General features: G+C 44.2%; 1 protein-coding gene across 1 annotated transcript in view; it reads right to left on the bottom strand.

Moving 5' to 3' along the window:
* Window positions 1-15,283, bottom strand: part of rtel1 (regulator of telomere elongation helicase 1) — a 225,346-nt gene that overhangs the window by 109,866 nt on the left and 100,197 nt on the right. The window contains exon 18 of the mRNA XM_034173464.1: window positions 12,381-12,421. Coding sequence (XP_034029355.1) covers window positions 12,381-12,421 — 41 coding nt within the window. The remainder of the gene's footprint in view (window positions 1-12,380; window positions 12,422-15,283) is intronic.

Raw genomic sequence — 15,283 nt, 5'->3', positions numbered from 1 at the left:
TTGCAATATAAACTTTGCAATGTACAATATGCGCACCCCTGTGGCCATAGAATATATATACAAGGCACAAGGTCGGCAGCAGCAGCAGCATAAGAGTATTAAGAAGGTGACAATGTGCATGTAGTGCACTGCTCAGTTTGGTGGATGTTGAACTGTTCAACAGTCTGACAGCATTCAGGTAGAAGCTGTTTTCCAGTCTGGACGTTTTTGCCTGAATGCTGCACAGCCTCCTTCCAGAGTGAAGGTGTGTGAACAGACTGTGTACAGGGTGGATGGAGTCTCGGAGGATGCAGGTGGCTTTGTCTCTACATCTGGAGATGTAGATGTCCCCAATGGGTGATAAGCTGCATCTGATGGTCCTCTGTGCAGACTTCACTACCCGGTGCAGCCACCATACCACACAGGGAGGCAGCAGGACAGGACATTCTCCACTGCACAGCTGTAGAAGGCCCTGAGGACCTCGGTGTTCAGTCCGGCCCTTCCCAATTTCCTCAAAAAATAGAGATGTTGGTGGGCTTTCTTGATGACAGCCGTGGTGTTGGTGTGCCAGGTGAGAGTGTTGGAGAGGTGGACTCCAAGATACCTGATGGAGGAGACGATCTCCACCGCTGCTCCGTTGATGTAGAGGGGGGGGGGGTGGTGGGGGCTGACCTGCGAAAGTCGACAACTATCTCCTTGGTCTTCTGGGTGTTGAGGATGAGGTTGTTGTCTCCACACCACCATGTCAGGTTCTCCACTTCTCGCCTGTACGCTGTCTCATCCCCTTGGCTAATGAGCCCGATCACCGCTGTATCTTCTGCAAACTTAACAACAAGACTATTCTTGTGCTGGGCTCTGCAGTCGAAGGTCATCAATGTGTACAGCAGTGGACTGAGCACACAACCCTGGGGTGAGCCAGTGTTCAGGATGATGGTGGAGGATGAGGTGGTGTTGATCCTGACACTCTGGCCTCCCAGTCAGGAAGTCTAGGATCCAGTTGCACAGTGCTGAGGGGCTCCTAGTTCAGCCAGCTTTGAAACCAGTTTCTGCAGGATGATGGTGTTGAACGCAGAAGTGAAGTCCAGGAACAGCAGCCTTGGATAGGAGTCCTTGATCTCTGTGTGGGAGGGGGCCTGATGCACCATGGTGGAGATGCCATCAGCTGTGGACCAGTTTTGCCTGTACGTGTACTGGTGCTCATCTACATTCACAATGAAGGTCTGCTTCAGGCGCCTCATCGCCAGCCTCTCAAAGCACTTTGTGGTGATGGGGGTGAGTGCAACTGGCCTGTAGTCATTGAGGCAGGATGGTGCAGAGGTCTTTGGCACAGGGATTATCCTTGATGTCTTGAGGCACGGCAGAACTCTGACTTGGGACAGAGAGGTGTTGAATACATCCGCCAGAACCTTAGACAGCTGGTGTGCACAGTCTTTAAGGACCCTCCCTGGTATTCCATCAGGGCCCGGGGCCTTTCGGGGGTTGATCCTCTGCAGCACGTTCCTCACCTCAGCTGTAGTGATGTTGCTGACTGGGGGGTCTTCGGGGGAGGGAGGGACTCAGGAGGGGGTGGTGGTGCTGGATGCCTCAAAACGCGCATAAAAGGCATTCAGAGTTTCCGGGAGCGCTGGGTCTACAGAGCACTGTGCTACATTGTTTTTGTAGTCTGTGATGCATTTGATGCCCCTCCACGTGCTCCGTGGGTCGTTGGATTGGAGGTGGCCTTGAACCTTGAGGGCATATGTGGACTTAGCTCTTTTTATTTCCGCGATAGGTTCCTTCTGGCTGCTCTGAGTGCTGTTGCATCGCTGTTTTTGAATGCAGCATCACAAATTTTCAGCAGGGAGCGCACCTTTCCAGTCATCCAGGGTTTCTGGTTTGACCTGATGGTGATGGTCTTGGAGGTGGTCACATTGTCTATGCAGCTCTGGATGTAGCAGTGAACAGTCGATGAGTATTCCTCCAGGTCCACATTGCTCGCTGTTGTTGCAGCTGCTCTGAACATTTGCCAGTTGGTGGTCTCAAAGCAGTCTTGAAGCATGGACACAGCACCAGTTGGCCACACAGAGATGGTCTTTGTGATGGTGTCCCTGCTTTTCGACACTGGACTGTAAGCAGGAAGCATGAGGAGGGAGATGTGGTCTGAGGTGCCGAGATGGGGGCGGGGGGCTGCTCTGTAAGCTCCATGTATATTAGTATACACTTTGTCCATCATGTTTTCCCCTCGTGTGGCGATGTTTACATGCTGGTGGAACTTGGGGAGAAAATCTTGCAGGTTTACGTGGTTGAAGTCCCCTGTCACTACATACAGCACATCTGGATGTTTATTTTGATGCAAGCTGATGGAGTTATATAGCTGCTTCAGAGCGTCTTTAGCATTAGCTCATGGGGGGACATAGACGGCCACAATAAACATTGCTGTAAATTCCCGCGGCACATAGTGAGGGAGGCATTTTACTGTAAGATATTCTACAGCTTCAGAGCAGTGTCTTTTCACCTCAGAACAGTTTGTGCACCAACCTTTGTTAATATTGATGCACAGCCCTCCTTTTGGTTTTACTGGAGTGCTGCTGGTCTCAGTCTGCACGGAAGAGTATCCGCTCGTGTAGCTCAAAGACAGAGTCCGGCATGTTGTTGAGCCACGTCTCCATCAGGACATAAACATTGCAGCTCCGCATGTCTTGCTGATGTAATCTCAGTCGTAGCAAGTCCATTTTGTTATCCAGCACACAGACGTTGGATAGAAATAGTGACGGGATAGCTGGTCTTCCGCTGTTGGCTTTTAGCTTGTTTAGCAGACCTCCGCATTTTCCCCGTTTTCGCCCATGTGCACAGCGCTTCCTCTTGGGTCTGAGCTGGCTCCAGCTGTGACTCGCTTTAAGGATCGTCAATCTGCTGAACGTTGCCTTTAGGTCCGGGTGGATTCAGACATGACGGCAGTAGTTGTTCAAAAACTGGGGCTTGATTGATGTCTTTTGTTCATACGGCCGTACCCTCAATGTCATGGGCTCCATCAGACTGTCTAGCGTGCTGTCGCATGCTGACATGTTTCACTGCCTACTTGGAGAATTTCCTGCATTCACACAGCCGACCTTTTCATCCTCTGCTGCCAAGCACAGAGTAGAGCACCATATCGCCACACGGGTTCACCTGTGCACTCCTGGGCGAGGTGTCTCGACCCAACCCATCCGGCTAGTCAGCGGTTGGCACCCTTGTGGTGATTACTGCCAACTTAACGATGCTACAACACCAGACCACTACCCAATATCCAGGATTTTTCAATGCACTTGGTGGGTACGGTCATCTTCTCAAAGGTGGAGCTTGTCCGCGGATACCACCAAGTGCCTGTCCACCCACTGGACATCCCCAAAACATTGGTGATCACCCCTTTTGGACTGTTGGAGTTCCTGAGAATGCCTTTTGGCCTTAAGAATGCCACCCAGTCCTTCCAGTGCCTCATGGACTCTGTGCTATGTGACCTGCCTTTCCTGTTTATATTCTTGAACAACATCCTCATGGCCAGTTCCTCCCAAACAGAACACTTGTCCCACCTGTAGATAATGTTTGAATGCCTCAGCCTGCATGGGCTGATCAATAAACCCAGCTAAGTCCCCGTTTGCTTTGACCACCATTGACTTCCTGGGACACAGAGTCACCAAGGATGCCTCAGCCTGCATGGGCTGATCAATAAACCCAGCTAAGTCCCCGTTTGCTTTGACCACCATTGACTTCCTGGGACACAGAGTCACCAAGGACGGGACTGTGCCACTCCTGTCTAAGGTGGACGTGGTCTTAACCTTTCCACAGCTGGTCACGGTACAGGCCCTGCAGGAGTTTTTGGGAATTTAAACTTTACCACTGCTTCATTCCCAAAGCCGTCGCGGTTATGCGCTCCATGCATGAGGCCCTGACGGGGAAAGCACCCAAGCACCTGGTGGATTGGTCCACTGAGAGAGACAAAGCATTCTGTCTGCGGCTTACTTGTGCAGAGCACCTGGAGCGAGGAAAACTGATGAAAGCCGAACCCAGCCACAACGATGCTGGTTCATCCATCACTGGAGGCACCCATGGCCATCACCATGGATGCATCTGACTATGCTCTGGGTGCAGTGCATGAGCAATGGGCAAAACAGTGCCTGGCAACTGCTAGCTTTCTTTTGTAGACAGTTACGTCCCAGTGAGCGCATGTATAGCACTTTTGACCGGGAGCTGCTTCCCCTTCACCTCGCCGTTTGACACTTCTTCATACTGCTGGAGGGCCGTCAGTTTACAGCTTTCGCTGATAACAAACCACTGACTTTTGTCATGGCTAAAGTGTCTCAACCCTGGTACGCTCGCCAACAGCGACAGCTCTCTTATATCTCAGAGTTCACCACAGATATACAGCATGTTGCGGGCAAGATGAACTTCCTTGCGGACTGCCTCTCTCGTGCTTTTGCAGCCACTGTCCACTTTGGGCTGGACTACACCCTCGAGGTGGCTGATCAGACCACCAACTCAGCACTCAGGACTGCGACCACTGGAGTGCAGCTAACAGACATCCCTATTGGTGAAGGTGGTGCCAGGCTGCTCTGCGACATCTCCACAGGAGAGCCGCGGCCCGCTGCCCCTGTCGCATGGAAACTAAGTGTTTTTGAGGCTGTGCATGGCCTTTCCTACCTGGGAAGAAAATCATCACAAAAGTAGGTGGCACCAAAGTTTGTCTGACACGGGCTCAAGAAGGACATTAGAGACTGGATGGACTCCTGTGGCAAGTGTCAGTGCTCCAAGATCCACCGCCACTCCAAAGTTCCCCTAGCTCAGTCCCTGTACATGAGTGGAGATTCAATCATGTTAATGTGGACCTCGTGGGCTTCCTACCCTTCTCACTGGGTTTCACCGATACCACTTTTCCCAGACTAAGTACAAGTATGAGTACTTACAGTAGTATTCAGAATAATAGTAGTGCTATGTGATTAAAAAGATTAATCCAGGTTTTGAGTATATTTCTTATTGTTACATGGGAAACAATCCAACAAGACCAAGCATTCATGATATGCACACACTCAAGGCTATGAAATTGGGCTATTAGTAAAAAAAAAGTAGTAAAGGGGGTGTTCACAATAATAGTAGTGTGGCATTCAGTCAGTGAGTTTGTCAATGTTGTGGAACAAACAAGTGTGAAACAGGTGTCCCCTATTTAAGGATGAAGCCAGCACCTGTTGAACATGCTTTTCTCTTTGAAAGCCTGAGGAAAATGGGACGTTCAAGACATTGTTCAGAAGAACAGCGTAGTTTGATTAAAAAGTTGATTGGAGAGAGGAAAACTTATACGCAGGTGCAAAGAATTATAGGCTGTTCATCTACAATGATCTCCAATGCTTTAAAATGGCCAAAAAACCAGAGATGCGTGGAAGAAAACGGAAAACAACCATCAAAATGGATAGAAGAATAACCAGAATGGCAAAGGCTCACCCACTGATCAGCTCCAGGATGATCAAAGACAGTCTGGAGTTACCTGTAAGTGCTGTGACAGTTAGCCTGTGTGAAGCTAATTTATTTGCAAGAATCCCCCGCAAAGTCCCTCTGTTAAATAAAAGACAGGTGCAGAAGAGGTTACAATTTGCCAAAGAACACATCAACTGGCCTAAAGAGAAATGGAGGAATATTTTGTGGACTGATGAGAGTAAAACTGTTCTTTTTGGGTCCAAGGGCCACAGACAGTTTGTGAGACAACCCCCAAACTCTGAATTCAAGCCACAGTTCACAGTGAAGACAGTGAAGCATGGTGGTGCAAGCATCATGATATGGGCATGTTTCTCCTACTATGGTGTTGGGCCTATATATCGCATACCAGGTATCATGGATCAGTTTGGATATGTCAAAATACTTGAAGAGGTCATGTTGCCTTATGCTGAAGAGGACATGCCCTTGAAATGGGTGTTTCAACAAGACAATGACCCCAAGCACACCAGTAAACCAGCAAAATCTTGGTTCCAAACCAACAAAAGTAATGGCTCGCAAATGTGAAGAAATCATGAAAAACTGTGGTTATACAACTAAATACTAGTTTAGTGATTCACAGGATTGCTAAAAAAGCAGTTTGAACATAACAGTTTTGAGTTTGTAACGTCAACAGCAGATGCTACTATTATTGTGAACACCCCCTTTTCTACTTTTTTTACTAATAGCCCAATTTCATAGCCTTAAGAGTGTGCATATCATGAATGCTTGGTCTTGTTGGATTTGTGAGAATTTACTGAATCTACTGGTACCTTGTTTCCCATGTAACAATAAGAAATATACTCAAAACCTGGATTAATCTTTTTAGTCACATAGCACTACTATTATTCTGAACACTACTTTACATTTGGGTACTTGTCGATACCAAGTACTGATACAAATACTTAATGATACCATTACAGTTTTATGATGACTTTGAAAATGTTTTATTCATCAGTTTTTCCTTACTTTTTGACTGTAACTGCTACCAATATCATTAGCTTTGTTTTTAATTAACAAACATTTCACTTAAATCATGTAACTTCACTTTTTGACTCCAACAAATTGTTCTTTCACATTAACTGTGTTTCTTAATAAACATGACACTGCCTGACATCTCACGTAAATGTAACCTGTGGACTTCAACACTACAAAATATACAACACCAAGAATAGAACTGAAACTGTCCATCACTAAATTTACTGATGTCTGTGAGCACCAGTGTTGCCACAGCTACTTTTAAAAAGTAATCCAATTACTGATTACTCCTTGAAAAAGTAACTTAGTTACTAATTGATTACTCAATTTTAAAAGTTATATTACTAGTTACTTTATTACTTTCAGGAGCTGCTGACAACACCCCCCCCCACCACCACCTCAACATGAAAATGATAAGCAGTTTTGCCAATACTCACTTTATAGTCACCATCATCATCTTTCTTGACCTCATATTTAAATGTTGACAGCACTGTAACAGTAAAACGTACAATTTATAATGTAAATTGTTTATAAATGTAACTATTAAATTATTTCTAACATTTTTCTAACATTTAAATTCTTTCTCAACATTTTAATTGATAAAATTATTTTTATTATAGTAGTATTATGAAAAATTGTCTTCAAAAGTGGACCTTTAATCTAAGGGTGTGGAGGGGGAAGCATGCCCTCCCTCCAACCTTGTGCGTTTTTATTCTTAAGCATGGTTGAGCTAGCAATATTTTTCCTCTAAGGACAGCCTTAGCTGCATCCCAAATGATACTAGGATTTGTCTCCCCGTTATTATGGTCCTGCAGATACTGATTCAAATCTGTTGCCATTTCCTTTATAAAAGTGAGATCATTCAACATGCCAATGTTTTATCTCCACAAGGTTTTCCTCCGTCTCCCATCTATATCTAATGTTAAACTCCAGAGTGGACAGAGAAAACTCTTTGGCCTATTCTGCAATTTTAACTTTATTTAAGTCTCTATTATACATAAGAGAGTCGTCAATCCTTGAATACACGGAGTGCCGAGCAGAGTAAAAAGGAAATCCTGGGGCTGACCCGTGGAAAGACTGCTGTACATCTAGTCCTAAATAAGTCCTACATCTATATTAAAAGAGTTTTTTTTTCTGTGGGGGTACTTTTTCTGCCAGCATTATTTGTGTCTAACTGGGGGTTTTCTCCTGCAGAGATAAGAGATGCCGAGTTTTGGTGGGAATCAAATGAAATACCTTTTTAAAAAACAAAACAAAACTATATTAATCCTGGGGGGGGGGGGGGGGGGGGGGGGGGGGGTACCATTTCATAATCAACATCCTTTTGGTCAATTTTACCTTTTACCAATATAAATCCAATCACTTGTGTCGGATATAAATTCAAATTTTATTTTGCTTTAGATTAGGGTGGTGACCATATATTATGAAATTTATGATACATCAGTTTCACTTGTGAAATAAAACATATATATCATCCCAGACCTCAAAACCACACCAACACCTGAACTCACTTAACAATAAATACACAACATTAACATGGACTTCCACTGATAAAGATATAACATTGTCTTTTGGCAGCAAGTGGAATGGCCACATCGAGACAAGTGAAAAATTAAAACAAAAAAGGAAAGCAAATCTCTAATCACTACTGAAAGTAGGTTGGTAGCCCTCTTATGTCCATAGGCACCAGCCTCTGACACAATATGATTAAAAGTAGCTGTTCACAAGGATGGGTTCTCTGGATACTAAAGATAACATGGAACATTCTCACAGTGGTGCAGCTGTGATCTCCTCACTGACTTGTTTTCCTGCTCCCTCCGGTACGCTACGTTTCTCCCAGACATGCTGTTGAAAGTCATCTCCGCGACATGTCATTTGCATCTCCCACGGTAGTAGCTGCTTCAGTGTCTCCTCCGTTATCTTGTTGGTTCGACCCCCATGGCGATTTTATCCACAGCTATTCCCTGCTTTTGTGGATCCTCAGTGGTCTCCATCATGTTGTTATAAAAGACGCTGCCTGACGTATAAATGACTTGCATCTTGGTGAGTGGGGTCTGAAAGCAGATCCCACTCTCTTTCAGAGCTTTCTTAATGGGGATATATTCCTGTCTCCATTTCTGCACTTCCAGTGTGTAGTCATGGTCAAAGTACACCTGCTTATTTTGAATGCATACCTCCTTTTTCCATGCAGCACAGAGAATCTCTTCCTTATCAGAGAACCGACTATGAGACTATCAGAGACTATGATTGAGCATGGCAGGGCATTCGTAGGTGGCTTCGATCCTAGCCCACGGTGATCGCAATCAATGTTGAGGGCACAGTCCGGGCCAATGTCATTGCCCAACTCGCTCTTAAGATTTTCAATAAAGGCAGTCGTGGACGTGCCCTGCAAGCCTTCCAGGACACCATGTATCAGGATGTTTTTCCACCTAACTCAACCTCCTCCAAGGACCTCCAAGTCCGACACTTTGTCCAGCAGCGCCTGCTGGTTCTCGAACAGTTATACAAGCATGACTTTAACTCCAATGGCCCAGTGCTATGATTCTGCCATATTGTCCTCAACCTGAATTACTCAGTTGGCCAACAGTCTTTGTTTTTTTTGGGGGGGGGGGGCAAAGTCGTCCATCTGTTTATGTCTTCGCGAGCTCTTGAAGTCACTTTTCAGTTCAGCTCTTAGAGTAGTGATGTTCAGCCAACAGAACACTCACTGTTCCACGGATCAAGTACAGGCCTGCACTTCACTTGCAGTCTTGACCCAATGCTCGGCCTTCTTCATTAGCTGTGACTTCTTTTCCCGCTTCACCATCAGGAATGTTTCATAGGCCGTATCCTCCTTTCTTAGTTTTGCCTCAGCTCATTACTGTACCAAAATATAACAGTTTAACCCCAATACAACTCTCGAGACTGGGGAAATAAAGGATTAGTGCCAGAGATCACTTTTTATGTGACCATGCTGTGTTACGCAGCTCTTTTTTGTGCCTTTAGTTAAAAATTTTAAAATCCATCCCATCAAGTTATTACTTAAATCAAACTGCTCTAAAAAGCTCTCTGTTAAAATATGGAGATGAAGTGTATGAAAGCCAATGAGAAATCAGTACATAAAAGATGAAATGGGTTCCTTTCCCTTCTATGTGTTTAAGGAGCATGTTCGTCAACGGCAAAGTTGTTGTTTGTACAGTGTTGAAACATTGGTTCCAAAATACATTGGTGTTTGGCACAGGTTTTACAACAAATGCCCATCCAAACGCAACTCGACTTTATTGTGGTTTGTGTTACTTTAACAGTGTTACTAGGGTTACTGATTTACTGTGTTTTTGTAATTTAATTGGTTTAGTCAGTTTACTTAAGTGTTATATTGCTCTAATCATTAGTGAGTTAAGTCTCATGTTGGTACCATGAGTGAAATGTTTAGTGATTTTAATGTCTTCAGCCACCGTCATTTTTTGCCAAATTAAAAGCACCTGCTTACAGCAGCTGTGTGTGCATGTGTGCGTACAACTTTGATCATGGGGAAACTGGGGACAGCTGACATTTGCCATTTGGTATCTATATTATAATAGTCAAGTGGCCTCTGTGTGTGTGTGTGTGTGTATGGCTTTGATCACGCAAAAACCGGGGACAGCCAGCATTTGCCATTTGGTATGCTTCTGTATTTTATTCACTTTATACATGCTTCCCTTAGGCAGTATTATTAGACGGTATTGCTTAAATTTTCATTGTTACGCAGATGATACCCAGCTTTATCTATCCATGAAGCCAGAGGACACACACCAATTAGCTAAACTGCAGGATTGTCTTACAGACATAAAGACATGGATGACCTCTAATTTCCTGCTTTTAAACTCAGATAAAACTGAAGTTATTGTACTTGGCCCCACAAATCTTAGAAACATGGTGTCTAACCAGATCCTTACTCTGGATGGCATTACCCTGACCTCTAGTAATACTGTGAGAAATCTTGGAGTCATTTTTGATCAGGATATGTCATTCAAAGCGCATATTAAACAAATATGTAGGACTGCTTTTTTGCATTTACACAATATCTCTAAAATCAGAAAGGTCTTGTCTCAGAGTGATGCTGAAAAACTAATTCATGCATTTATTTCCTCTAGGCTGGACTATTGTAATTCATTATTATCAGGTTGTCCTAAAAGTTCCCTAAAAAGCCTTCAGTTAATTCAAAATGCTGCAGCTAGAGTACTGACGGGGACTAGAAGGAGAGAGCATATCTCACCCATATTGGCCTCTCTTCATTGGCTTCCTGTTAATTCTAGAATAGAATTTAAAATTCTTCTTCTTACTTATAAGGTTTTGAATAATCAGGTCCCATCTTATCTTAGGGACCTCATAGTACCATATAATCCCAATAGAGCGCTTCGCTCTCAGACTGCAGGCTTACTTGTAGTTCCTAGGGTTTGTAAGAGTAGAATGGGAGGCAGAGCCTTCAGCTTTCAGGCTCCTCTCCTGTGGAACCAGCCCCCAATTCAGATCAGGGAGACAGACACCCTCTCTACTTTTAAGATTAGGCTTAAAACTTTCCTTTTTGCTAAAGCTTATAGTTAGGGCTGGATCAGGTGACCCTGAACCATCCCTTAGTTATGCTGCTATAGACGTAGACTGCTGGGGGGTTCCCATGATGCACTGTTTCTTTCTCTTTTTGCTCTGTATGCACCACTCTGCATTTAATCATTAGTGATTGATCTCTGCTCCCCTCCACAGCATGTCTTTTTCCTGGTTCTCTCCCTCAGCCCCAACCAGTCCCAGCAGAAGACTGCCCCTCCCTGAGCCTGGTTCTGCTGGAGGTTTCTTCCTGTTAAAAGGGAGTTTTTCCTTCCCACTGTAGCCAAGTGCTTGCTCACAGGGGGTTGTTTTGACCGTTGGGGTTTTACATAATTATTGTATGGCTTTTGCCTTACAATATAAAGCGCCTTGGGGCAACTGTTTGTTGTGATTTGGCGCTATATAAAAAAATTGATTGATTGATTGATTGATTTTGAGTCAAGAATGAATACTGCAAAAACAGAAAGTTGATAAGATTAATATTTTGGAGAACTTAGCAATTTTAGCTTCTTTTGGTAAGGACATAAATGATCAAAGGTCTGTGCATCTATTTTGAGTCAGTAAATCTTGAAAACATTGTACAACACACTTGACATTTCTTAAGATTCCACCTAGAAACAGTCAGTGGCAGATCTTGAGAGTATTCACGTGTGTTGTGTGCAGAAAGAAAGGTTGTGGTGGAGCCACAGACTAATATGTGATGACAGATTCCACAGAAACAAAGCCACCTGATCAAAGTGTTTACGATGTCTGTTAGAAAAGTATTCGACCTTTTTTTCATTTTTTCAAAAACCTGATGGATTTGAACCACGTGTGCTTGCATGAGCCAATCTTGAACCTTTGTACGCATGCGTGATTGTTTTCATGCCTGTCGGTTGCGTCATTTGCTTGTAAGCAGCCTTTGTGTGAGGATGGGTGGAGTCGCTCGTCGTTTTTTCTTTGCAAGGAAACAGCGGAATGACTGGAGCAGCTCAACTTCATCAAATTTTGCCAGAAACTGGGCTTTTGGTGACGATCCTCTGGGCATCACACAGATTAAGGAGTGGTACAACCGGTTTAAAAACGTCCGCACAATGGTGGAGAGCGAGCCACGCTCTGATCGGCATCAACACGCTGAAACGACCGGATCATTTCCAAAGTGAATGCTGTGGTGATGTGGGACAAGCAAATGACGCAACCGACAGGTGTGAAAAAAATCACGCATGCACAGGAAGGTTCAAGGTTGGCTCATGCAAGCACACGTGGTTCAAATCCATCAGGGATACCATCAAGGATACCAAGTCAAGAGCTGTGCAACTGCTGTGTCAGCTACAAGCAGCTGCAAACTTCATGTTTTCAGAAATGCAGGAAAATATCAACATTTCAGGAATCAAACTTTATCTCACCTACTGTGTTGCCCAAAGATGCCATGTTTTCAGGAACAAACCTGACAGGGGAAAAAAAAACCAAAACATTTTTATTAACATCATCTCAAAAACAAATTACAAAGCAAAAGTTTACTTTTGGCATTGTGAGATTTAAGCTTGGGTTTTAGCTGTCACAATCCACTTTAGTGAACCAAAGACTTATTGATGGCTTTTGTTTATAAAAAAACCTATCATAAAGAAACACCCAATAATCTTATGGTGCCAGCCTTTCCCGTGTCCTTTGAGCTTTGTTTTCCACTTTCTTCATATATTCCTTCCAATTTTTACAAACTACATGGTGCAAATTCCATGCAATGTGTGAAGCGTTTCTGCTGAGTCAGTTGGTGACACATTGTGCCTGCAATTAGCTTGTGATGTCTTCAATTTGATACAGGCAAAGAGACAATGTGGAGCTGTGAGGTCAGATCGCAACACTGCTCCTATCGCACAGTGCAGAGGGTCCATTATGCGTGAGAAGGAAATGTCCATCCTGAGGGCATGTGTCGTGCTGTCAGACAGTGAGTGAGAGAGTGCGCGAGAGGAGCAGGAGAATGACAGTTTTATCACATATCACACATATTGTGGGCATGCGTTTATACACAGTGAGGAAAATAAGTATTTGAACACCCTGCGATTTTGCAAGTTCTCCCACTTAGAAATCATGGAGGGATCTGAAATTTTTATCTTAGGTGTCCACTGTGAGAGACATAATCTAAAAAAAAAAAAAAAATCCAGAAATCACAATGTATGATTTTTTTAATAATTTATTTGTATGTTACTGCTGCAAATAAGTATTTGAACACCAACGAACCAGCAAGAATTCTGTCTCTCACAGACCTGTTAATTTATCTTTAAGAAGCCCTCTTATTCTGCACTCTTTACCTGTATTAATTGCACCTGTTTGAACTTGTTACCTATATAAAAGACACCTGTTCACACACTCAATCAATCACACTCCAACCTGTCCACCATAGCCAAGACCAAAGAGCTGTCTAAGGACACCAGGGACAAAACTGTAGACCTGCACAAGGCTGGGATGGACTACAGGACAACAGGCAAGCAGCTTGGTAGAAGACAACAACTGTTATGATTATTTATTAGAAAGTGGAAGAAACACAAGATGACTGTCAATCTCCCTCAGTCTGGGATTCCATGCAAGATCTCACTTTGTGGGGTAAGGATGATTCTGAGAAAGCTCAGAACTACACAGGAGGACCTGGTCAATGACCTGAAGAGAGCTGGGACCACAGTCACAAAGATTACATTAGTAACACATGATGCTGTCATGGTTTAAAATCCTGCAGGGCAGCAAGGTCCCCCTGCTCAAGCCAGCACATGTCCAGGCCTGTTTGAAGTTCACCAGTGACCATCTGGATGATCCAGAGGAGGCATGGGAGAAGGTCATGTGGTCAGATGAGACCAGAATAGAGCTTTTTGGAATCAACTCCACTTACCATGTTTAGAGGATGACCCCAAGAAAACCATCCCAACCGTGAAGCATGGGGGTGGAAACATCATACTCTGGGGGTGCTCTTCTGCAAAGAAGACAGGACGACTGCACCGTATTGAAGGGAGGATGGATGGGGTCATGTCTGGTGAGATTTTGGCAAACAACCTCCTTCCCTCAGTAAGAGCATTGAAGAAGGATCATGGCTGGGTCTTCCAGCATGACAGTGACCCCAAACTCACAGCCAGAGCAACTAAGGAGGAGCTCCGTAAGAAGCACTTCAAGGTCCTGGAGTGGCCTGGCCAGTCTCCAGACCTGAACTCAATAGAAAATCTTTGGAGGGAGCTGAAACTCCAAACCTGAAAGATTTGGAGAAGATCTGTATGGAGGAGTGGACCAAAATCCCTGATGCAGTGTGTGAAAACCTGGTGAGAAACTACAGGAAAAGTATGACCTCTGTAATTGCAAACAAAGGCTACTGTACCAAATATTAACATTGATTTTCACAGGTGTTCAAATACTTATTTTCCTCACTGTGTGTGTGTGTAAATATATATATATATATATATATATATATATATATATATATATATATATATATATATATATATATATATATATATAGTAAGTCCCTTCAGCTGCTCTCGGGGTTGCCACAGCAAATCCAAGGTGGATCTGCATGTTGACATGTTGAATTGGCACAGGTTTTACGCTGGATGCCCTTCCTGATGCAACTCCACATTACATGGAGAAATGTGGGGGGGTGGGATTTGAACCCGGAACCTTCTGCACTGAAACCAAGCGCATTAATTCCGCTGCAGTTGGGCTGTTAGGCTGTTTCTGAGGGTGTGTGACGGGAAAAATTAAATGATCATTTCTCTAGATTGATTGTGGACTCAGTGGTTCTGATATAGAAGCAGTGCGTCCACAATTTATTCATCAACCTCTGTCAAAGCCATCTAAAGATGCTAATCATGACTACAGGGACGGTTGCTGCAGGCAAGAAAAGAGAATCGTCTGCTGTTTAATTCACACAGTAGGTTTTTTTCCGTTCCTCATAATGTGCCATTTCCGTGGGACAGCACACAAAGGTGCTCTGGTGTGGACTGTGGGAGCCACGTTCTCCTGCTGCAGGAGAACTTAGAAGAACTTCCCCCCGCTGCAGGTTATCGTTTCTAATAGCCGTGTTCTCCTGCTGCAGCGTGCCGTGCAGCAGGCATGAGTTTTGTAAGAAAGACCGGGACCATTATCCCCCTGGAAAATTTTGAAATTCCTAACTCTCTGAAACACTATTTTGAGGGCCAAATGTTGTGAAGTAGTATTAATATGTCGCAGTCTGGGTATTCGGGCCGTGTTTAAACTACATTTGAACAGCAATGGTAAGCATACACAGGGAATGTGCACAAATCAGTCGAAGCAGGATCCGCCCACATTC

Source organism: Thalassophryne amazonica, chromosome 6, assembly GCF_902500255.1.
Source record: "Thalassophryne amazonica chromosome 6, fThaAma1.1, whole genome shotgun sequence".
Lineage (NCBI taxonomy): Eukaryota > Metazoa > Chordata > Actinopteri > Batrachoidiformes > Batrachoididae > Thalassophryne > Thalassophryne amazonica.
Note: the sequence above shows the minus strand (reverse complement) of the source record. Positions and strands in the feature narration are given on the sequence as shown.